This window comes from Agelaius tricolor, unplaced genomic scaffold (assembly GCF_023055355.1).
Source record: "Agelaius tricolor isolate 1412-34295 unplaced genomic scaffold, bAgeTri1.0.p SCAF_7, whole genome shotgun sequence".
Lineage (NCBI taxonomy): Eukaryota > Metazoa > Chordata > Aves > Passeriformes > Icteridae > Agelaius > Agelaius tricolor.
The window spans coordinates 37184775-37201703 of record NW_027269267.1 but is presented as its reverse complement, the minus strand read 5'-3'; the positions used below and the strand labels follow the sequence as shown (position 1 = coordinate 37201703).

General features: G+C 37.2%; 1 protein-coding gene across 2 annotated transcripts in view; it reads left to right on the top strand.

Moving 5' to 3' along the window:
• GPC6 (glypican 6) overlaps positions 1-16929 on the top strand; it is a 732729-nt gene that overhangs the window by 641395 nt on the left and 74405 nt on the right. For both annotated transcript variants that reach the window (XM_071430981.1, XM_071430980.1), the window contains exon 5: positions 10798-10928. In XM_071430981.1, coding sequence (XP_071287082.1) covers positions 10798-10928 — 131 coding nt within the window. The remainder of the gene's footprint in view (positions 1-10797; positions 10929-16929) is intronic.

Here is a 16929-nt window from a genome sequence, read left to right as displayed (position 1 = left end):
TTCTAGGTCAGTCTTCATATTTAGTCTCCTGAACAGTAACACTAGTGTCCATTTTCACCTTACTGTTTACCCCCAATCCCATTTTATTAAAAAGATAACAACAAGAAAGTCTTGGGTTGGGGTCCTGTGCAGTCTGTTAAAAATGTCTCCAGAGCAAAAGTTATTTCCAAAATTTTCATCATCTAGCTGGTCATCCACTGGACCCTTTTAACTCAAAAAATGGCTGAAAATTCATTGATAATGCAGCACTGAAGATGCATTACAACTAGTGCTGTACAGACACTATGAAGCAGAAAAAATTATTCATAGAAAAGAAAAAAACAGAATGATGACCAATGTCCTTCCATAAGGCAGTAAACTACCAATAGGAACATCAGCCTGATAGGTTTAAAATGGATTTTTGCAGAAGACATTAAAGTCATAGATACCACCACACTAAGTAAGAGAAAGATTATGAAAGGCGGAGAAAAACTTTTTACAAGAGCATGAAGTGTCAGGACAAGGGGAAGTGGCTTCAAACTAAGAGAAAGTAAGTTTAGATTAGATATTAGGAAAAAATTCTTTACTGTGAGGGTGGTGAGGCACTGGAACAGTTTGCCCAAAGAAATGGTTGATGTTCCATCCCTGGGAGTGTTCAAGGCCTGGCTGGATGGGGCTCAAGTGAAAGATGTCCCTGCCTATGTCAAGGGGTTGCAATTTAATGATTTTTAAGGTCCTTTCCAATCCAATCCATGCTATGATAAGATGTTAAGACAAGATACCTTTAAAGGGTGAAGTTATTATTGAAATAACTAGAAGGTTTTTTTTAAACAAACTTTTTATAAAAGTAAAATATGTGTCAATTTTCCAGAAGAGATAATGGACAGGTCATTAATTATGTGTTAAAAAAGGTACCATAAATTCTGTCAAAGGTTGGAAAAATCTCTACTGCACAAAATTTAGAATTAGAAGTGGGGAAGAAAATAAAAAAGAGTGTAGAAATTATATTCACTGTAAAGTCTGAAAATAAGGAGACATTTGAAAAATGTGTCAGGACTTACATGGGAAATAAGAATTATAAATCAGTTGTGATGAAGGGGATAAGGAAATCAGATACATCAAGGGAATCAAGGAAGTTAGTTCTGAGTCAGACATATGGAATAAAAAGGACCTCTGCAAAACAACATTAATAAGATCCAACTCTAAATGTTTAATTAGTTCTAGGCACCACAATACTAGGGAATTCTTTTAAAGGCAATAAAGAAAACAGGAAAAGACCTGAGGAAATAACTTGTGAAAACAGAATAAGAAAAGTAGCATGGAAAATATGACCAAGCACCAACTAAAAGACATGATAAATATCTACACATATCTGAGGGATTTAACAAAGAAAAATAATCAAACTGTTTAAGGTAATATGAAGCAGCTTATTAGAAATAGTTGAGTTAAATTAAGCAGCAAAAAAAAAATACACCACATAGCTGGACAAATATTCTGATAGTGATGTATGGCAGACAGTGAAATAGCTTTCATAAAAAAAGTCAGAAGAATATAGCAAAGGTATTTTAAATTTTTTCTGCACAGAGCTCTGGGGATTTTATACCCAGGAATTTATATCTAGGGTTGTAACTCTGCATGGGCTTTTGAATGGTTGAAAAGATCTTTGAGGTTCTAATGTCTTTGACTGTATAAAGATAATGCACGCTATGTACCCAGGAGATTTTTACTAAGGATACCTTTCAATGTAGTAGGAGATTTCAGGCTATGATTTGTTCTTTTCAACCATTTCAGCCTAGCTCATCAAGAAAGAGTCAGAAAGATGGACTTTTTTCAGCATTTCAAACTCCACCTATCTTAAAAGAATTATGCACAATAGTCTATGTTAACACAAATTTAAATTAACTATGGAAGGTAGCATACAGGCATCAGTGGGGGTTCCCTTATTTGCTAACATTTCTGCTGACAGACCATTTAAACCTCTCTTGGCATATGGAAAAAGCAACAAGACAAAGGTTTTAGAAATGTATTATTTTTTATTAATTGATGCATGTCAAGCATTTAGACATAATGTTAGCTAAAATTCCAGTTCAGAAGAACGTCTCGCATTCAGCTACTATAGGTGGTGGAAGAATAAGAGTAGTAGACAAAAATGACCATTTTGCCTAGTCTTTGCTATTTTATTTTTGCACACATGAACAAAAATAAGACATGATCTAATAACAGTGTATAAACTGTTTAGAATTCCTCAAAGTTATAGAAAGACATAGAAGAAGAATAATCTTACATAGCCCTTTTTTTCAATATGTGGAAGAAAAACATATAGTATGTGAAATACTCAAAAACATCACTTCACCCAACAAAACTCATTTTGTTTCTATCAGATGCAAAAAGATGGCAATTGTGTGTCAATAACTCTTCATACATCTATTGTAATTTCTTGAGCTGCTCTACCTTAGACACAGTTAGACACAATCCCAACAGGAATAATAAAATATCCTTTTAGTTTATTCATACTGTTGACAATTCTTTTTTTCCTTTTTATTTTGAAGGAAGAGTAAGTGATACTGCCATGAACCGACATGGCTACATAGCTGATCAGAAATATCAAAAATCACATTTTAAGTCTTTAATCTGTACATTCTGGTAATTAAAACACAGATAATCAATAACTAGATCTGATATTCTACACTAATTTATAAAGTTTGCCTTTTAATTAGCTGGTAATTAACCTGGCAGGGTTAATTCTGGATTCCGGTCCCTCCTGAGAGAACTTAGGACATAATTTCATTACATCATCCTTCAGACATCAGCCCTTCAAGCATAAGCCAGAAACTGCATTCACCCCTTCTTGACTATGTGCCTTAAATACCAATCTTTCTGTCCAGAATAGCTTAGTATTCCATAGAAATAGCTTTAAAAAGAGAGCTATTGGGCACTTTAGAATAGCAGAGGTGGTTAAGGTGTTTTTCCAGCAGGTAAAATTTTGAGATTGCTTACAGCAGGAAAAGAAATTGAAGTTGAGTTTTCCATGTCTTGGTTGTACTGTGTACCTTCAGGAGTGCGTCCTTCTGCACTACTCCTTTGAAGAACTCCATGCTCAAGGATGATCTGCAGAAATGATAGGCTCAGAAGGGATAAGAGGGTGAATGGATCTTTGTCAGACTGCCTCTGTGGCAGTTCATCTAGGACCTGCATGCAGCCCCTTTACTCATACACACATGCACATCTTGAACCAACTCCCCTGAACCATAGCCTGGACCTCAGGACTGTCCAGACTCTGCACCCAGACTAAACCCAGTGTCCAGCAGAAACCTGAGGTCCTACCTGCTGCTGGTCTCCTACTCACAGGAACATTGGCTTGAACCTTGCTAGCTGCATTTTACACACACACACACACATACACACACACAGAATATTCTGCACAGCCGTGCTGTGATTCTCAACCAGAAAATGGTTAAGAGTTTAATAGAGGAATAGAGTTTAATAAGGATATATAGCAGACTGCAGTGATCAAGCCTCTGACAAGTTTGCTGACCAGCAGTTTTTCCAGATGGCCTCTTTCATATGCCCTCTTCCACCTGTTTTCCTATGTTTGTTCCTTAGCTCACCTTAATCCATCTTTCTTTGCCCTTGTTTTCTCCCTGTAAACAACCCACCCCAGACATGTTTTCCCCATTGCTCCCTGTTTTGTTCAGCTTCAGATTTGTATGCTGATAATTTTCACCTCCAGAAAAATCTTACCCCACATCCAGCAGTTTCTCATGCAAGGACTGACAAGTCATTTGCCTGCATATCTCCAGAGAGAAGCTTAACTGGTTATTGTTAACTGAATAGCCAAATAAAAATATTGAATTCCCTCTCCACAAGTGCAACATGAATTTTAAGAAAAGTGCCTTCTCCCTTGAAACAAAAGAAAACAAAAACAAAAATGAACAAACAAAAACAAACAAAAAACCCCACAAAACCACAAAAAATAAAATAAAGCTGAATGTAGAAAATTATAATGTTATTATTGTATAGTATGGAGTGTATGTGGAGCTTAATGATATTCAGACAGGAAATCTGTAATGTGTCAGTTTAGCCTCATCAGGATAGAACCATATAGAATTCTAATATGAATAATAATTTGAAAAAGGGACTGTGGACCCTAAGGAAAACAGCAGTTTTGGCATCTCTGTCGTGCCTTATTCTGTTTTCCTGAGAAGAGTTCTTATCACCTCCCTTAAATGTGAGGTAGAGATTTATTTTCCTCTTCTTGAATTTTTTTAGTAAATCATAATCTAGCAGTAAAAGTTTTGGCAGATTATTACAGGGATGTATTTCCACTGATATTATATTTGTAAAAAGTCAATATGTACCCATATTTCACTTTTCAATTTTTAGTTTTTAATTTGTTTCATTAGTTTACCATCTAATGCTCTAAAGATTTTATGACCACTATTTATATTTAGTGTCATGATAGAAAACTCACTGAGTTTTACCTACACAACCTAGTAAATACAGTCCAGACTCCTGCCTCCCCTTGCCCTTGGTCAGAAGGTTGGGAAGCTACCAAATGATCCCTGCCTTGCAGCCCATCATATCAACAATTATATCCTATCCCAAAACAGTCATTGCCACTCTCAAGGTCACAGTCAACTGCAAGAGGTTTCTCACTCTGCTTACAACTATTTAATCTGCAGTCCATGGTCCTGTCCATAGACAAATCCTTTGAAGTTTCACAAATAAAAACTTGTCCTTACTTTTGTTCACCAGCAGCTTTGGGAACAAGCACTTTGCAGTTCTCCAAAGATAAGTGTAAGACCATATGTCTAGAAGAAAAATAGAGAACTCTTAATGGGGAATTTAAAATACGATCTTCCTCCTTTCCCCCCCCCCCAAAAAATATACCTTACAGTTTTGTGAAGGACATGCAATTTAGTATTTTACCATTCTTTGTTTCCATGAAGAAACAACATTTATAGACTTCATCCATAGATTCTCTCTTGGATTCCCCTGGGGGAAGCTCAGCCACTGCTGGAATCTCACTGATAATTTTGAAGTAGAAGAGCAACAATGTGCATGAAAGGAAAAACTGATGTCACAGCCAAATTAACAGAGACCCTAAAAATGCCTTTCCTTATCAGCCTCCCAAATTTTCCCCATCAGAGCCTCTTTGCATTTTCTGGATGCTAGAAAGAGGGCAAGAAAAAGAAGGCACTGATGGTTCTTGCCAGAACTTTGTATTTCAGCCTAGTTTAGAGGGGGTTATAACTTGTCAGAAGTCTCATACATCAGTTTCATTTTCCCTGCTCCTTTTATTTCAATCTGGAATTCACTAGGAAGTTTTCTGGGAAACTGCTCTGAAAGAAATATAACACAAACAGGAACACATCACTTTTGGTATCAAGATTATAGGAGGGTGGCTTGATGCTTTTACAAGGAAACAGAGGCAGATTCTTGTCGATTTGTATTGTTAGTCTATCCATTATTTTGCCTGTAGATGCCTAGGGCTCATAAAGTATTTCCATATCTTGAAATTCACACCTGGTCTTCTGAATGTTTAAGTTATACAGTAAATCACTTAGCATGATTACCAGTTTTCTCCTGTGTTTCTCATTAAAATGGCACCTATAAACACTAAAAAAAAAAAAAAAAAACAACAAAAAAAAAACCTATAAAGCAAACCAAAAATTTCTTCAGGATCTCTTTCTTAAATACTGCTTAAAATGAAACAAGGTCCTTCTAAAAGCTGCTGACAAATACCTGTGGTTTTTCTTGATATGGAAAACAGAATATAAAGCAGTTAAAGAGAGCTGCTGTGCTCATCTGGCAGAGACTTGTTGGGGGCCCTTGGACCACACCCTAGGCCTTCAGTAGACTTTAGGGGGTTACTGCATCAGGAAGGTCCCCACTCTTGTTTTCAGCATCCAGGAGAGGCTGAGAGCAGCAGCACTGATGGTGACCCAGGTGTGCCATCTGCTCTGCACTTTCTCAGGGCCATTGGCAAGCCTGTGTCCTCAAGCAAGCAATTAGTCACATCTATTGTTTCCAAGTCCCTGACAAACCCACAGCATGAGAATGGCTCACCTAAACCGAGTTCCTGATCCACTCAGCCCAGCTGGCAGCTAGATGCCAGATTTTTGCCAGATGCTGTAGTACATGAAGAACACATACTGAACCTAAGAAGGCAGATTTGGAAAAATACAAAAGAGGAAAAATCAAGAACATATGTAATTGAACAAAGACAGTCCAAGTATATTAACAACATAAAATACGGGTGAGTCGATCACCCAGTTTTCATATTTTTTTATAGGACAAACAATATTTAAGTTCCCAATATCTACTATTTGAGGTGATTGAGAAATTATTAAGCCCACTCAGATTTACACTGAACTCAACTAGGCTTTTGTCCAGTTCAAGGGTCTGTTCTTGAGAATTAGGATTTCAAGACTAAAGCATCTAGATTTTCTGAACGCCATACTGAAATCTTCCCAGTTTCTCATGTAATAATATTCACAACATTTTTAGAAGGAAAAAGAAAGGATTTGGGACAGCAATGTTGTGTTTGTTGATACATGATTAGAGATTTGAAGAGCTACAGTTAGGTGAGGACCATTAAAATGTTTTGATTGTCCTGTCATAAATCTCAGCTTATTACATTTCATCTGATTTTCACTGTATTCAACCTAACAGCTTCCTTTTCACTCAATTGCACAGGCTAGCTGGTATGCATGTGCTCATATGGAACTGTACAAGTGAATAATAAAGTTTATCACTGTAGTGAGAGTTAGGATTGGCAAAAAAGAGAGCTCAACCTAATGACCTGAGGAAATATTTTCCAAGAGAGCAATTCACCTTAAACACTGTTCAGTGTTTCTTCCTTGAAATCAATGTTATGGATGAAAAATTCAGTCTTAATTTAAATCTGAGGCCTAACTCAAAAAATTATAGTATCAAGCTAGTTAGATACACAAGTGAGTTTGTTCCCAAGGGGCCTGAACATTCACTAATAACATTCAATAATAAGACTACCTTGTTCTTCCAGGCTTCTCTCAGTCTGTGGCTGTCAGGTGTCATCTGGATATGTTTGATTTAGTCAGGAACAGCATGATGGTTAGAAAAAAGGTTGAAGGAAGAGCCCAGTCAGACAGAGGCTAAGAAAATAATTTTGCCATTCATAGAAATGCCACTTGTTCATCCTCTTTTGCTAGACTGAGCTTGTAGTACTCCTACCAGAAGGAGACAAGAATAACCCAGCAGCCTGGTCACTGCTAAGTCAGCCATTGCCCCACAAAGCTGCTGGAACTGAAATAAAAATGAGTCCTCAAATATTAATTAAATTTCCATTTCTGCAAGAACTCATCTGAACTGTGCAATTGTCCAAGACTTCTAGTCTGAGCTGATCCCTAAACTGAGCAGTAACTGGAAGCATAACTTGCGTTAGTCTCAGAAATAATGTTGAAGGAGAAACCTGTTTTACTTCAGCCCTTCAAGCATCTCTTGGCACAGAATTTAATCTGTTTCTCAGACTCTTCCTCTTCAAATATATCCCTGTATAGGCCTCTACTTCAGCATTAGTCCTATCTCCAAACATCCTAACCCCAAAACAAAAACACAAACTGCTGATATAAAGATGTACCTGTCATCAATAAAGGTGTGGATATTTCCAATTCTATTTTTCCCTTAACCCCTTGCTCCCCAGGCATATCTTTAAGATATAATTAAAGATCACAAGGCTCTAATGTCAAGTGTTACTGTTGGCTCATAGCCTCTCACTCCATAGACTTAAGATAGGAATAGCTACCTGGAGTGGTCCAGAATCATTCCAAGTCAGAGAAGGAGACGGAAATTAAAGAATATGGACAAGCAGGGATTTACTGTTTTATTATTTTCTCTCATTTTGTTTTCTTTTATTTTCTCTTACTTTCTTCCTTTCCTTTATGTAGAGCAATAGCTTAAAGCTATAGCCCATGTGATTGAAATATAAACTTGACTCTAAGCTAACTTGAACCTCAGCTTTGAAAGCATCATCAGACCTCTACCATACCATATCAAAGAAAGAACTCAACATAACAAAAAGATCACCTTTGGCAGCCAGGAATCATACACATTCCTCAGCCTTTGCCCTCTTCCTTAACAATGATTAATAGATAGATGATATAGATTATAGATATATAGATAAAGATTAGATATAGATATATAGATATAGATGATCTAGATATATAGATCTAGATATAGATAGATATAGATAGATATAGATAGATGATATAGATATAGATAGATGATATAGATACAGATATATATATATATATGTGTATATATAAAGACTAAGTCTATGAATAGGCTTAAGGTTCAGAAAATAGAAGTTGATTAGCTAAAGGTTATTTTCCATAGATACAAACTGTTTAAGCCAGGAACAGGTTTTTAGTTTGCATCTCCTAGAGCTATTCATTTTAGAGTTGAAGGCACTTTCCTTGAGGAAAGGCTGTTCTTAAAACTGTGGTTCTTGTTCAGTTAAAGGTGATGCACTTTTCTGCCACATAGCTGAGATTTCACTTCAAGGTTTAATTCAGAGCTATTGCCCCATGCCATCAGAAGAAGCAGCAGATAGGCTGGAGCCACCACCCATTCCCACAAGAGATCTCCAGCAATTATGTATTTACAGAACTCTGCTTCAGCATAGTCCCTGAACACATACTAGGGCTTAGCACTAGATTTTTCCAACTTTCCAGCTGCCAAAATAAAGTGGACTCGTATAAAGAGGCACCTGTCCTTAGCTTAAAATGTAATGTACTCCTACCAAAAAAAACCAAACCAAACCAAACCAAACAAAAAAAAAAAAAAAAAAAAAAAAAAAAAAAAAGAAAACAAACAAAGAAACACAAATACTTTAACCCTAATCTTAACCCTATTCCTGAAGTAAACTACCAAAATTCAGCCACCAAGACCTGTGCCCTAACAAGGCCTGGTACTGGTTGTGGCACCTAGGATTTAAGCTGATCACATTGCTCACAAAGTACTAAATCATAAATGTTTTATTCAAGTCATTCTGAACATGAAGAAGAAAATACTTCATAGGAGCCCATATTTAAAAATTCTCTTTTTTTTCTTTTTTTTTTTTGCATTTGGAAAAACTGCAAACTTATTGCTGTAATCTGTAAGTGTGTGTGCCTGTGTGTATGGATGTGTGTGTCTTTGTGTATATGAAAACTGTTTTCTCTGTCAGAGGTAGTTCCTATTTTTCTCCACTTCCCACTGGAAAGGCTATAAAGTACAGAAATTTAAAATAAGGTGCAGGCAAAATAACACCTCTGCTTGAAACCAATTTCCTATCATCTGTGCATTTCTCACAGTTAGCAACAAGTGCTATACACCTCACTCCAAATAACTGGCATTACACTCTTTCCAGCCTAAAAGTACTGTGAATTATTAGATGTAAATTTGCAGAAGTGCTTTGGTGCTACATGCCAAGCAATTCCAGTTTCAGTGGGATTTCTGGGTATGCACTGACAGCATATAAACAACTTTATGCAGTCCTTGGGTGAGGCTGTGCATGGAGGTGTTTGTCTAGACTGCTAGAGGGAGACCAGCCCCTTTTTCCCACACCTCCTTGCATTTGTGCTTTTATGGGGAAGGAGAAGATGTCCACATCTTGGAACAAACCTCTGTGACTTGCACCCAAGTGTAAAGCTAACAACAAGCACTGCAATCAGATCTATGGAGAGCTCCATGCCTTCTCCACACAGCTGCTGTGGGACTGGTGCTTAAAACAGCAAAGCAGGCATGGGTCTGTTTCAGAAGGAAGTCTGCTTGGTACTTTCTGGAGCTTAAGTCTGATGTATAAAGAAGAGAGCATGTGAAGATTTTTGTTTATTGTGCTAAGGTTACAAGCATCAGCTGCTTAAAGCTAATTAGGTGCTGAAAACTTTAACATGGGAGGCAAGGATCCTGTTGATATGCTGTTCAAAGGATATACTGTAAATCCAGTTTATCACATGGCTATTGCCACATAAATTATGATAAATTTTTGTCTGTGTATAGACAAATGTACCTGATTCATGGAAAAACCTTTATTATTGCCATGAATTTCTGTTCAATTGCTTGCTTTTCACTTGTTAATGAACATCAAAAGATTAAATTATTTTGCAGAGGAGCTCTAACAGAAGTTAAACAAACTTTTTAGTTTTAATACAAAACATACAAACAATATATTTTTCAGTTCAAAGCCATGACCTGTTGTCCAGTCATTACATCCTCTTACATACAACTTACAGCCGTGTTTTGAAAATGTAGCAAGGCAAACATGGTTTATACCTATATACTATGGCAGGAATCCAATATTCATCTGCTGTTCATATTGCAAGAAAATGAGATCATTAAGGTCAGAAAGAACAGCTGCTTTAATTATAACACCCCAATAGATCATATCAAAATTTTCATCATCTCACACAAATTCTAAGAACATACCCCAAGGATTCATTTCTATCATCCTGCTTTTTCTTGGGAAGGAGATTACATAAGTACACTCCAAAGCACTGGCTGCTTCAAGAAGCAGTGTAAAATAATTTTACCCCAAGCTTGATAATGCTATGGCAACTAATACTAAACTAACTTTTAAAGTCTTTATTCCTCTTTCTGTGGTGGCAGCAGTAGGGGAAGGTATTTTTGACAGCTGGGAAGCTGCCCTGCAGGCTTCACAGTGCTGCTGCCACACATTGCCCCAGACTCCTGCTGAGAAGTGCTCAGTGTCCGCACCTACAGCTGGCAGTGCTGCTCTGCCTGAGGACCCCAAAGGTATCCCTTCTTTAAGGGAATGGCTGCTTTGTGTTTTAACAGATGCTATGCTTCTGGTAGCGGAGAGATTAGAGGGACCATTCAACATTGAATCAGTCATGGATCCTATTGATGTCAAGATTTCTGAAGCCATCATGAACATGCAAGAGAACAGCATGCAGGTGTCAGCAAAGGTACTGTGTCAGTCGTGCCTTCTCTGTTATTGAATGTCACAAGTGGGGGGAAAAACATTTCCACCAATTTTTCTGTCTAGACTTTAAGAAGGATTGTCCAGACCACCAGAAATTACTTTTGCTTGTTCAACAGTTCACCAGACTGGCTTTGAATTCCTTGTTAAACTAGTTAAAAAGCTTGAATTTTTCAAAAGGAAGTGGAAGGGAGAAAGCTACCATTTATTAAACTTCAAAGTAATAGCTGTAAGAGATTTAAGGAAAATAGATGGTTCTGAAAGCCAGTGGTAACTCTGTAAGCATTATCCTGCAGAGTATACTTGGTAACTTCCACTCGTGCCTCATCTGTGATTCTCCATATTAACTTCCAAACACATTTTGATTTATCTAGGTCAGACTGAGCACAATGTGTTTGAGGTGAATACACAAAATGTTCCATTTGACCTCCTTTAATAGCCACTCTAGGGAAACACTACATTGGCTGGTCTCTGATTACCAGACCTCAGTTTGATAGAGTTTTGTCTGGATTCTGACACAAAGATAAACAGAGCTAATGATACCGGCTGCCTCCTTTCCATTTTTAATATGTGTGTGTACACACAGGTCACCACCACCTCTGAACCCCCTGTTAATAAGATCCTTCAAATTCAGTAGCAGGTGCTGTTGAGCCAATAGTCAACAATTAATGGCTTTGCCTTAATATTCATCAGTGCACTGTGGCTGAAATTCTAAAGTCAACAGTTCGCCAAGCTATCTGCATTAGGAGCTTCTACCTCCCATTTAACTCCCAGCAGTCAGTCAGTCAGTCAGTCAGTCAGTCAGGTGCTGGCCAGATTGCCATCTAAGTCAGTGATTTTCCATTGCTTGGAAGGAAGCTGTTGTAGCTGGGAAAAAAAAAAAAAAAAGTGGGGACAAAAAGCAGGAGCCTGAGGTTTACATTCTTCCTGTCAACCCAAAATTAGATGCTTTTTATGGCCCCAGTGCTGCAGGTTGCTAAGAGTTTCCTTCAATATGCCTTTTGCTTTCAACCTACATGAAGTTCCTTGGATTTTAAAAGCAGTCTACATCCTGCAGGATGAGACTTTATTCTGGCACCAGTCATCAAGGTGTTTAACAGCCAAATTCTCTCAAATATTTTGGGAATTAAAGGTCAGCTTCAGCAAACTCAGCTCTTACCTCAAAAAAGAAACAAAAAATATTTTCACTTAAAACTCACCCCAGGTCCAGGTGTATTTTGTTTTCCTTTTTACTTTTGATTTTTTCCTTTTTACTGTTTGGTTTTCACAGTTTTTCCATTAGCTGGAAAGCTGCATCCCCTGCCAGAGTCCAGTGATGTTTTGACATGAGCTCATCTCACTATTTGTTCATAGCAGAGCAGACTGTTTCTCCTGTCCCTCACAAATATTTTATTTGCTGTAAAGATTAATAGCAATGCCATTTGAAATGCAATAGTTTTTCCTCTAAGAGAAACCTTAGATAATATTTTTTTAATCTTGTAGAACAGAAAAGAAATTATATCAGCAAAATTTATTTCATTGTATTTTCATAGATAACAGAGCTGTCTATCCTTGAGGGACCTTTGTATGTTCTCTGTACATGATTATTCCTGTGAAATGTGATTTCCTTGATCTCCTAGGTTACAGCCATCTTTTTTCATGTAACATGGAAATGCTTTACCCTTTTATAAAAAGGCAAAGGCTTTGGGTATAGTGCTGTCCTCTTCTATGCCAGGTCAGACTTGCAAAGATGATATACAAGCAGACTTTGATCCATCTTCTGTCATCTAATTTTTCCCCCTTATACAAATTGACCACTTAGAGCTTCAGGGGAAATGACAGACACCTCACCAGATGTAGTGGGGTGCATGGAATGCAACTGCAAACCTAATGTGGGAGAAAAACCACTCTCATCGATTAATCTGAGATGCCACTCAGAAAGCTTCAAGCAGGGTGTTGGAAGGATGATCTTTTCTATTTTCTCATTCTTCAGACAATTTTGTACCTTTTATTCAACTGTACCTACTGAAAAATGTGGTGACTAGGAATCATAGCTATTTTTCCCCAAGTCAGTCAGTGCCTTTTTACAGTGGAAAAATGATGATGCACTAATAATTTTATGCCTGCAACACCCACACATAGATTGTTTTTCACCACTTGATGCAGCTTTTTCTATCTAAAAATCTGGTTGAGTCTGGGGGAAGAATCTATGCTGTATTCAGTAGATATTTCTGCCCTGTTATATAATGTTGTTTTTTCTTTTAAAAGGAGTTTAAAATATGAAAACAAAAGATTTCTTCCTCGAGGAGCTCTCAATTACTTCATCCTCTTTGTAGGCAGAAGACCCATTTATTTAATCCAAAATCCAGCGTTCCTGTTTCATATAGTGATATAAAATTGCCCTATTCCAAAAGCCCAAGAAAAAGCCAATGACTTAACAATTAATCAGTGCAGAAAGTCAAGGCTTATTGCTTGAGTTCACTCCTTGTCTTTCATTTCCTTAGAAGACACAAACCCTCTGTCTTCCTCTTTTGATAGCTGCGCATCAATAGTGAGACAGAGAATTAAAGAGATACCACATGTACCTCTTCTATCTTTGTCTTGCTGACCAAGGACATTCAGACTCAGACACATTCCAGTATCTCTCACTGCATAAAATGGAGCATCTCTGTTCCTAGGTCATTAGCTTTTCTTGTTTGTGTGATGATTACAGTCAATTCTTCTAGCACATTTCACATTAAACATGTGCTAGTATTATTTTAAAATCCTCCAATTCATGCTGAGGCTGTAATCTTTCTCTGTTTTCTTAGTCTTCTTCATATTCAGCACTGGCTGTCCAGGAAGTCTGACCACAAATCTCTAGGCTTCTTGGCTGTTCACCTTGCACACCAGTCATGTCCCTTAATGACAGCCACACAAGGTCCTTATTTTGCCTTAGGGAGAGTCCCATTCCTGACAGCTGTGACAACTGGAGATGCTTGTCAAAAAAGAGCAATGGTATAGAAAGTCACACCCCAAGGCTGCTGGAAGGATCTATGTACTCTGAATACGCCCAAACTTTCCCTCCTCCAAGAGAAGACAAGGACTGCTGATCATCAAAACCAGTTTCCATAGATTCGTCATCTAACGCCTGCAGCCGTTCTTACAGAGTTCCTTCCACAAACCACAGCACAGAGAGTGCAAAACAATCAGCCTGGGCTGCTTGAGATGCCTCCCAAGACATCAGCACCTTTTAAGAATAGGCCTTGCAGGCTGGGTCTACCCAGATTAATGTTCCCTGAAAGTTGCCTCTGGCAGAAGTCATAGAGCAGTAGATCTACCTTGGATTTCTGCTTATAGTAGCTGAGACAGGGTGTCCTCTTTATTGAAATCTGTTTGTAATTCTCCAGTGACACTTTTTTGTATTTGAACAACATAGTGCCAAATTCAGTGCTCAGCAACATGTTGATTATTTCTCAGGCAAAATTTTTACATTTTGTGCATTGTTTCCCAAGGTTCAGCTCATATCCAAGACTTAGTCATAGCATACATTTACCTTATTCTCATTGTCATTCTCATTCTCCCTGAGGTAATTCAGGTAGTCATATTCAGAGTCATAACATATAAATACTCATTTCAATCTTGGCCAAAACAAGCCTGTTTTGAGAGCCTTCACAATCTTCCCACAAGACTGTCAGTACCAACACCTTTGGTTCCTGCTTCAAGTCAAAAAGTAAATGCTACATCTGCTCCATTTTAAAAACATTAATGTTTACTAGTTGATACCTGCAGAGATTGCTCCTTCACAAGTGGAGGAAAACTCAAAAAACAGCACAAAAGATGTTATAACATCCAATTTTTTTCACAATGGAGAAATTTCCTAATCTAGTTGCATCAGCATAATCATGTCTCCATTGCTGCTCAAAAAACAACATATTGAACTATTTTCTGCAACAGTCTAGTCCTATACAAGTATGTTAGACTGCTGAAAGAGTAATTTGGCTGCCATGACAATATTTTTCCACTTTCATATAGTCTATCCCATAACTGAGTTTCTCCTTAGTAAGTCTTAAATCTACTTTTATCTGAGTTGATGGATGTGCCATTTTAACCTATAAATATATGTTCCTTCTCGGCAATTACTTCAGCTAAATGGATGAATGAGCTCCATGACATAGCAGACCACCTATGCATTATTTATAAGGAGGATATCTTCACAGAACTACATCCAAGGTTCTTCTTAAAATAGTCCACAAGTTTCATACTAAGAAAACTGCTTCATTTATCTGTGTTCTTTCCAGAGCTCTGTGCAGGAAAAATATAATGGCATTTCAGGTAAAAAAATCAATGCTATTCTATTTGAAGAGTCAATGGAGCAGAATCATATAGAGACACTCAACTGGAAACACTGAGCACTAGCACATGGCTAAATAACAGTATGACCCAAGGTTTCACAGAGAACAAAATTCATCTTCTGCAAAAATTCAAAACTTCAAATTCTCCTGGGAAAAGGGCTCTTTTTTCTGCAGTATCTACATCCTAGTCCTGAAGTAGATACTTCCATTTAGTCAGCTCAAGAGATGCAATTCTTCACTGGCTCTGTTGACTTGTTCTCATGGCTTGTTTCATATCCCTGACCATAGAGATTTGGTCCATTTGAGCTTTAATGGTAGTTCAGCGGGGAATGGTTTCGTGTTATAAAATCATAACAGGTGTCTTAGATATCCCAGAACATCCCAAATGACTGTAGATGCTGATGAGAGAGAAACAGAAGGAAGCTTTTGATCTCCCCTATCTTAGATGTATAGCTTAAATGTAGACACATATATGATGACAACTAAAGTTATCTTTCTAAATTTCAAATGGAATCTATTCTCAAAATTCAGATTAAATGGACTGCACCAATTTTTTAGAGAGTGGGTTTATGCTACCAATTCACAGCATATGTAATGAAACACCTGAATATATTCCCCAAAATTGTTCAATACCTCTCAGTAGCATTGTAAAGAAAGTATTTCATTCTTCTTAGGAAGCATTTGTGAATATCAGTTATCATCTTTACGTTTTGTGTTCTGTCAATACCAGGATGCAAATTTTAAAATGTCTCTTTTGCACTCAAAATTCAGTTACTGAATATTGTATCCTTACTGCATTTCTGTTAGGTCATTTAAAAAGCAAGTTATTTCTTTTTCTGTCATGTAAATATTACTGTCTAGTTTCCATCTCTATTATTGTCTGACTGTATGTAAATTTGTTTGTATAAAGCCACTTGCTGAAACTATTTGTATGAAGATAAATGCCACAAAGTCTCTGCTGGGTTCTTTTCAGTACATCATAAGAAAGATGTTATATAAATTATGTAGACTTGCAGTTGCACCACATGGCCATACAAGTAGCTTAACAATCACACACTGGGACTTTTAAGGAGACATTCCCTCACTTTCCTTTCTCCTGAGAATCTGGTTGTATGTTTTGTATAATTGTCACTTGCTTCATAGGAAAATACCCAGTTGCTTAATTGAGTAAATGGGATTTCATAGATATCTAAAAAGCATTTATGTTTTCAGTGCATAACTTATCTCGAGTCAGAAGACACTTAAGTAAACTTTTGTAAGTATAATTCACGCTCTTAAAGTACAGATTTCACCCTTTAAATTGTACTACACAATCACGTACAAATCTTGAATATTAATCTTAGTTGAATTTTCTTTATAGAAGAAAAATAAGATTCTTTCCTGATGAAAGGTTTAGAGCTTTACAAGCTAAAATCTTTTTTCTTGGTTGATTAAATTAATTTACTGTCCAATAGTCCTCAGGACTAGGGAGGCTTGAAACTCTTAAAACAGATATTCTCAAACCAGACCAAACATTATTCCACTCATAAATTAAAAATCCCAATGGCCATACAACAGCTGACTTGCTGGACTTTAAGCCAAAGCAGACCTGATGACTGGACATATATTTAGTATTAATCAGCTTATTTCAGCAAACTTTGAATCATTTGGGGCCTCTAAATTAACATCAGGAAA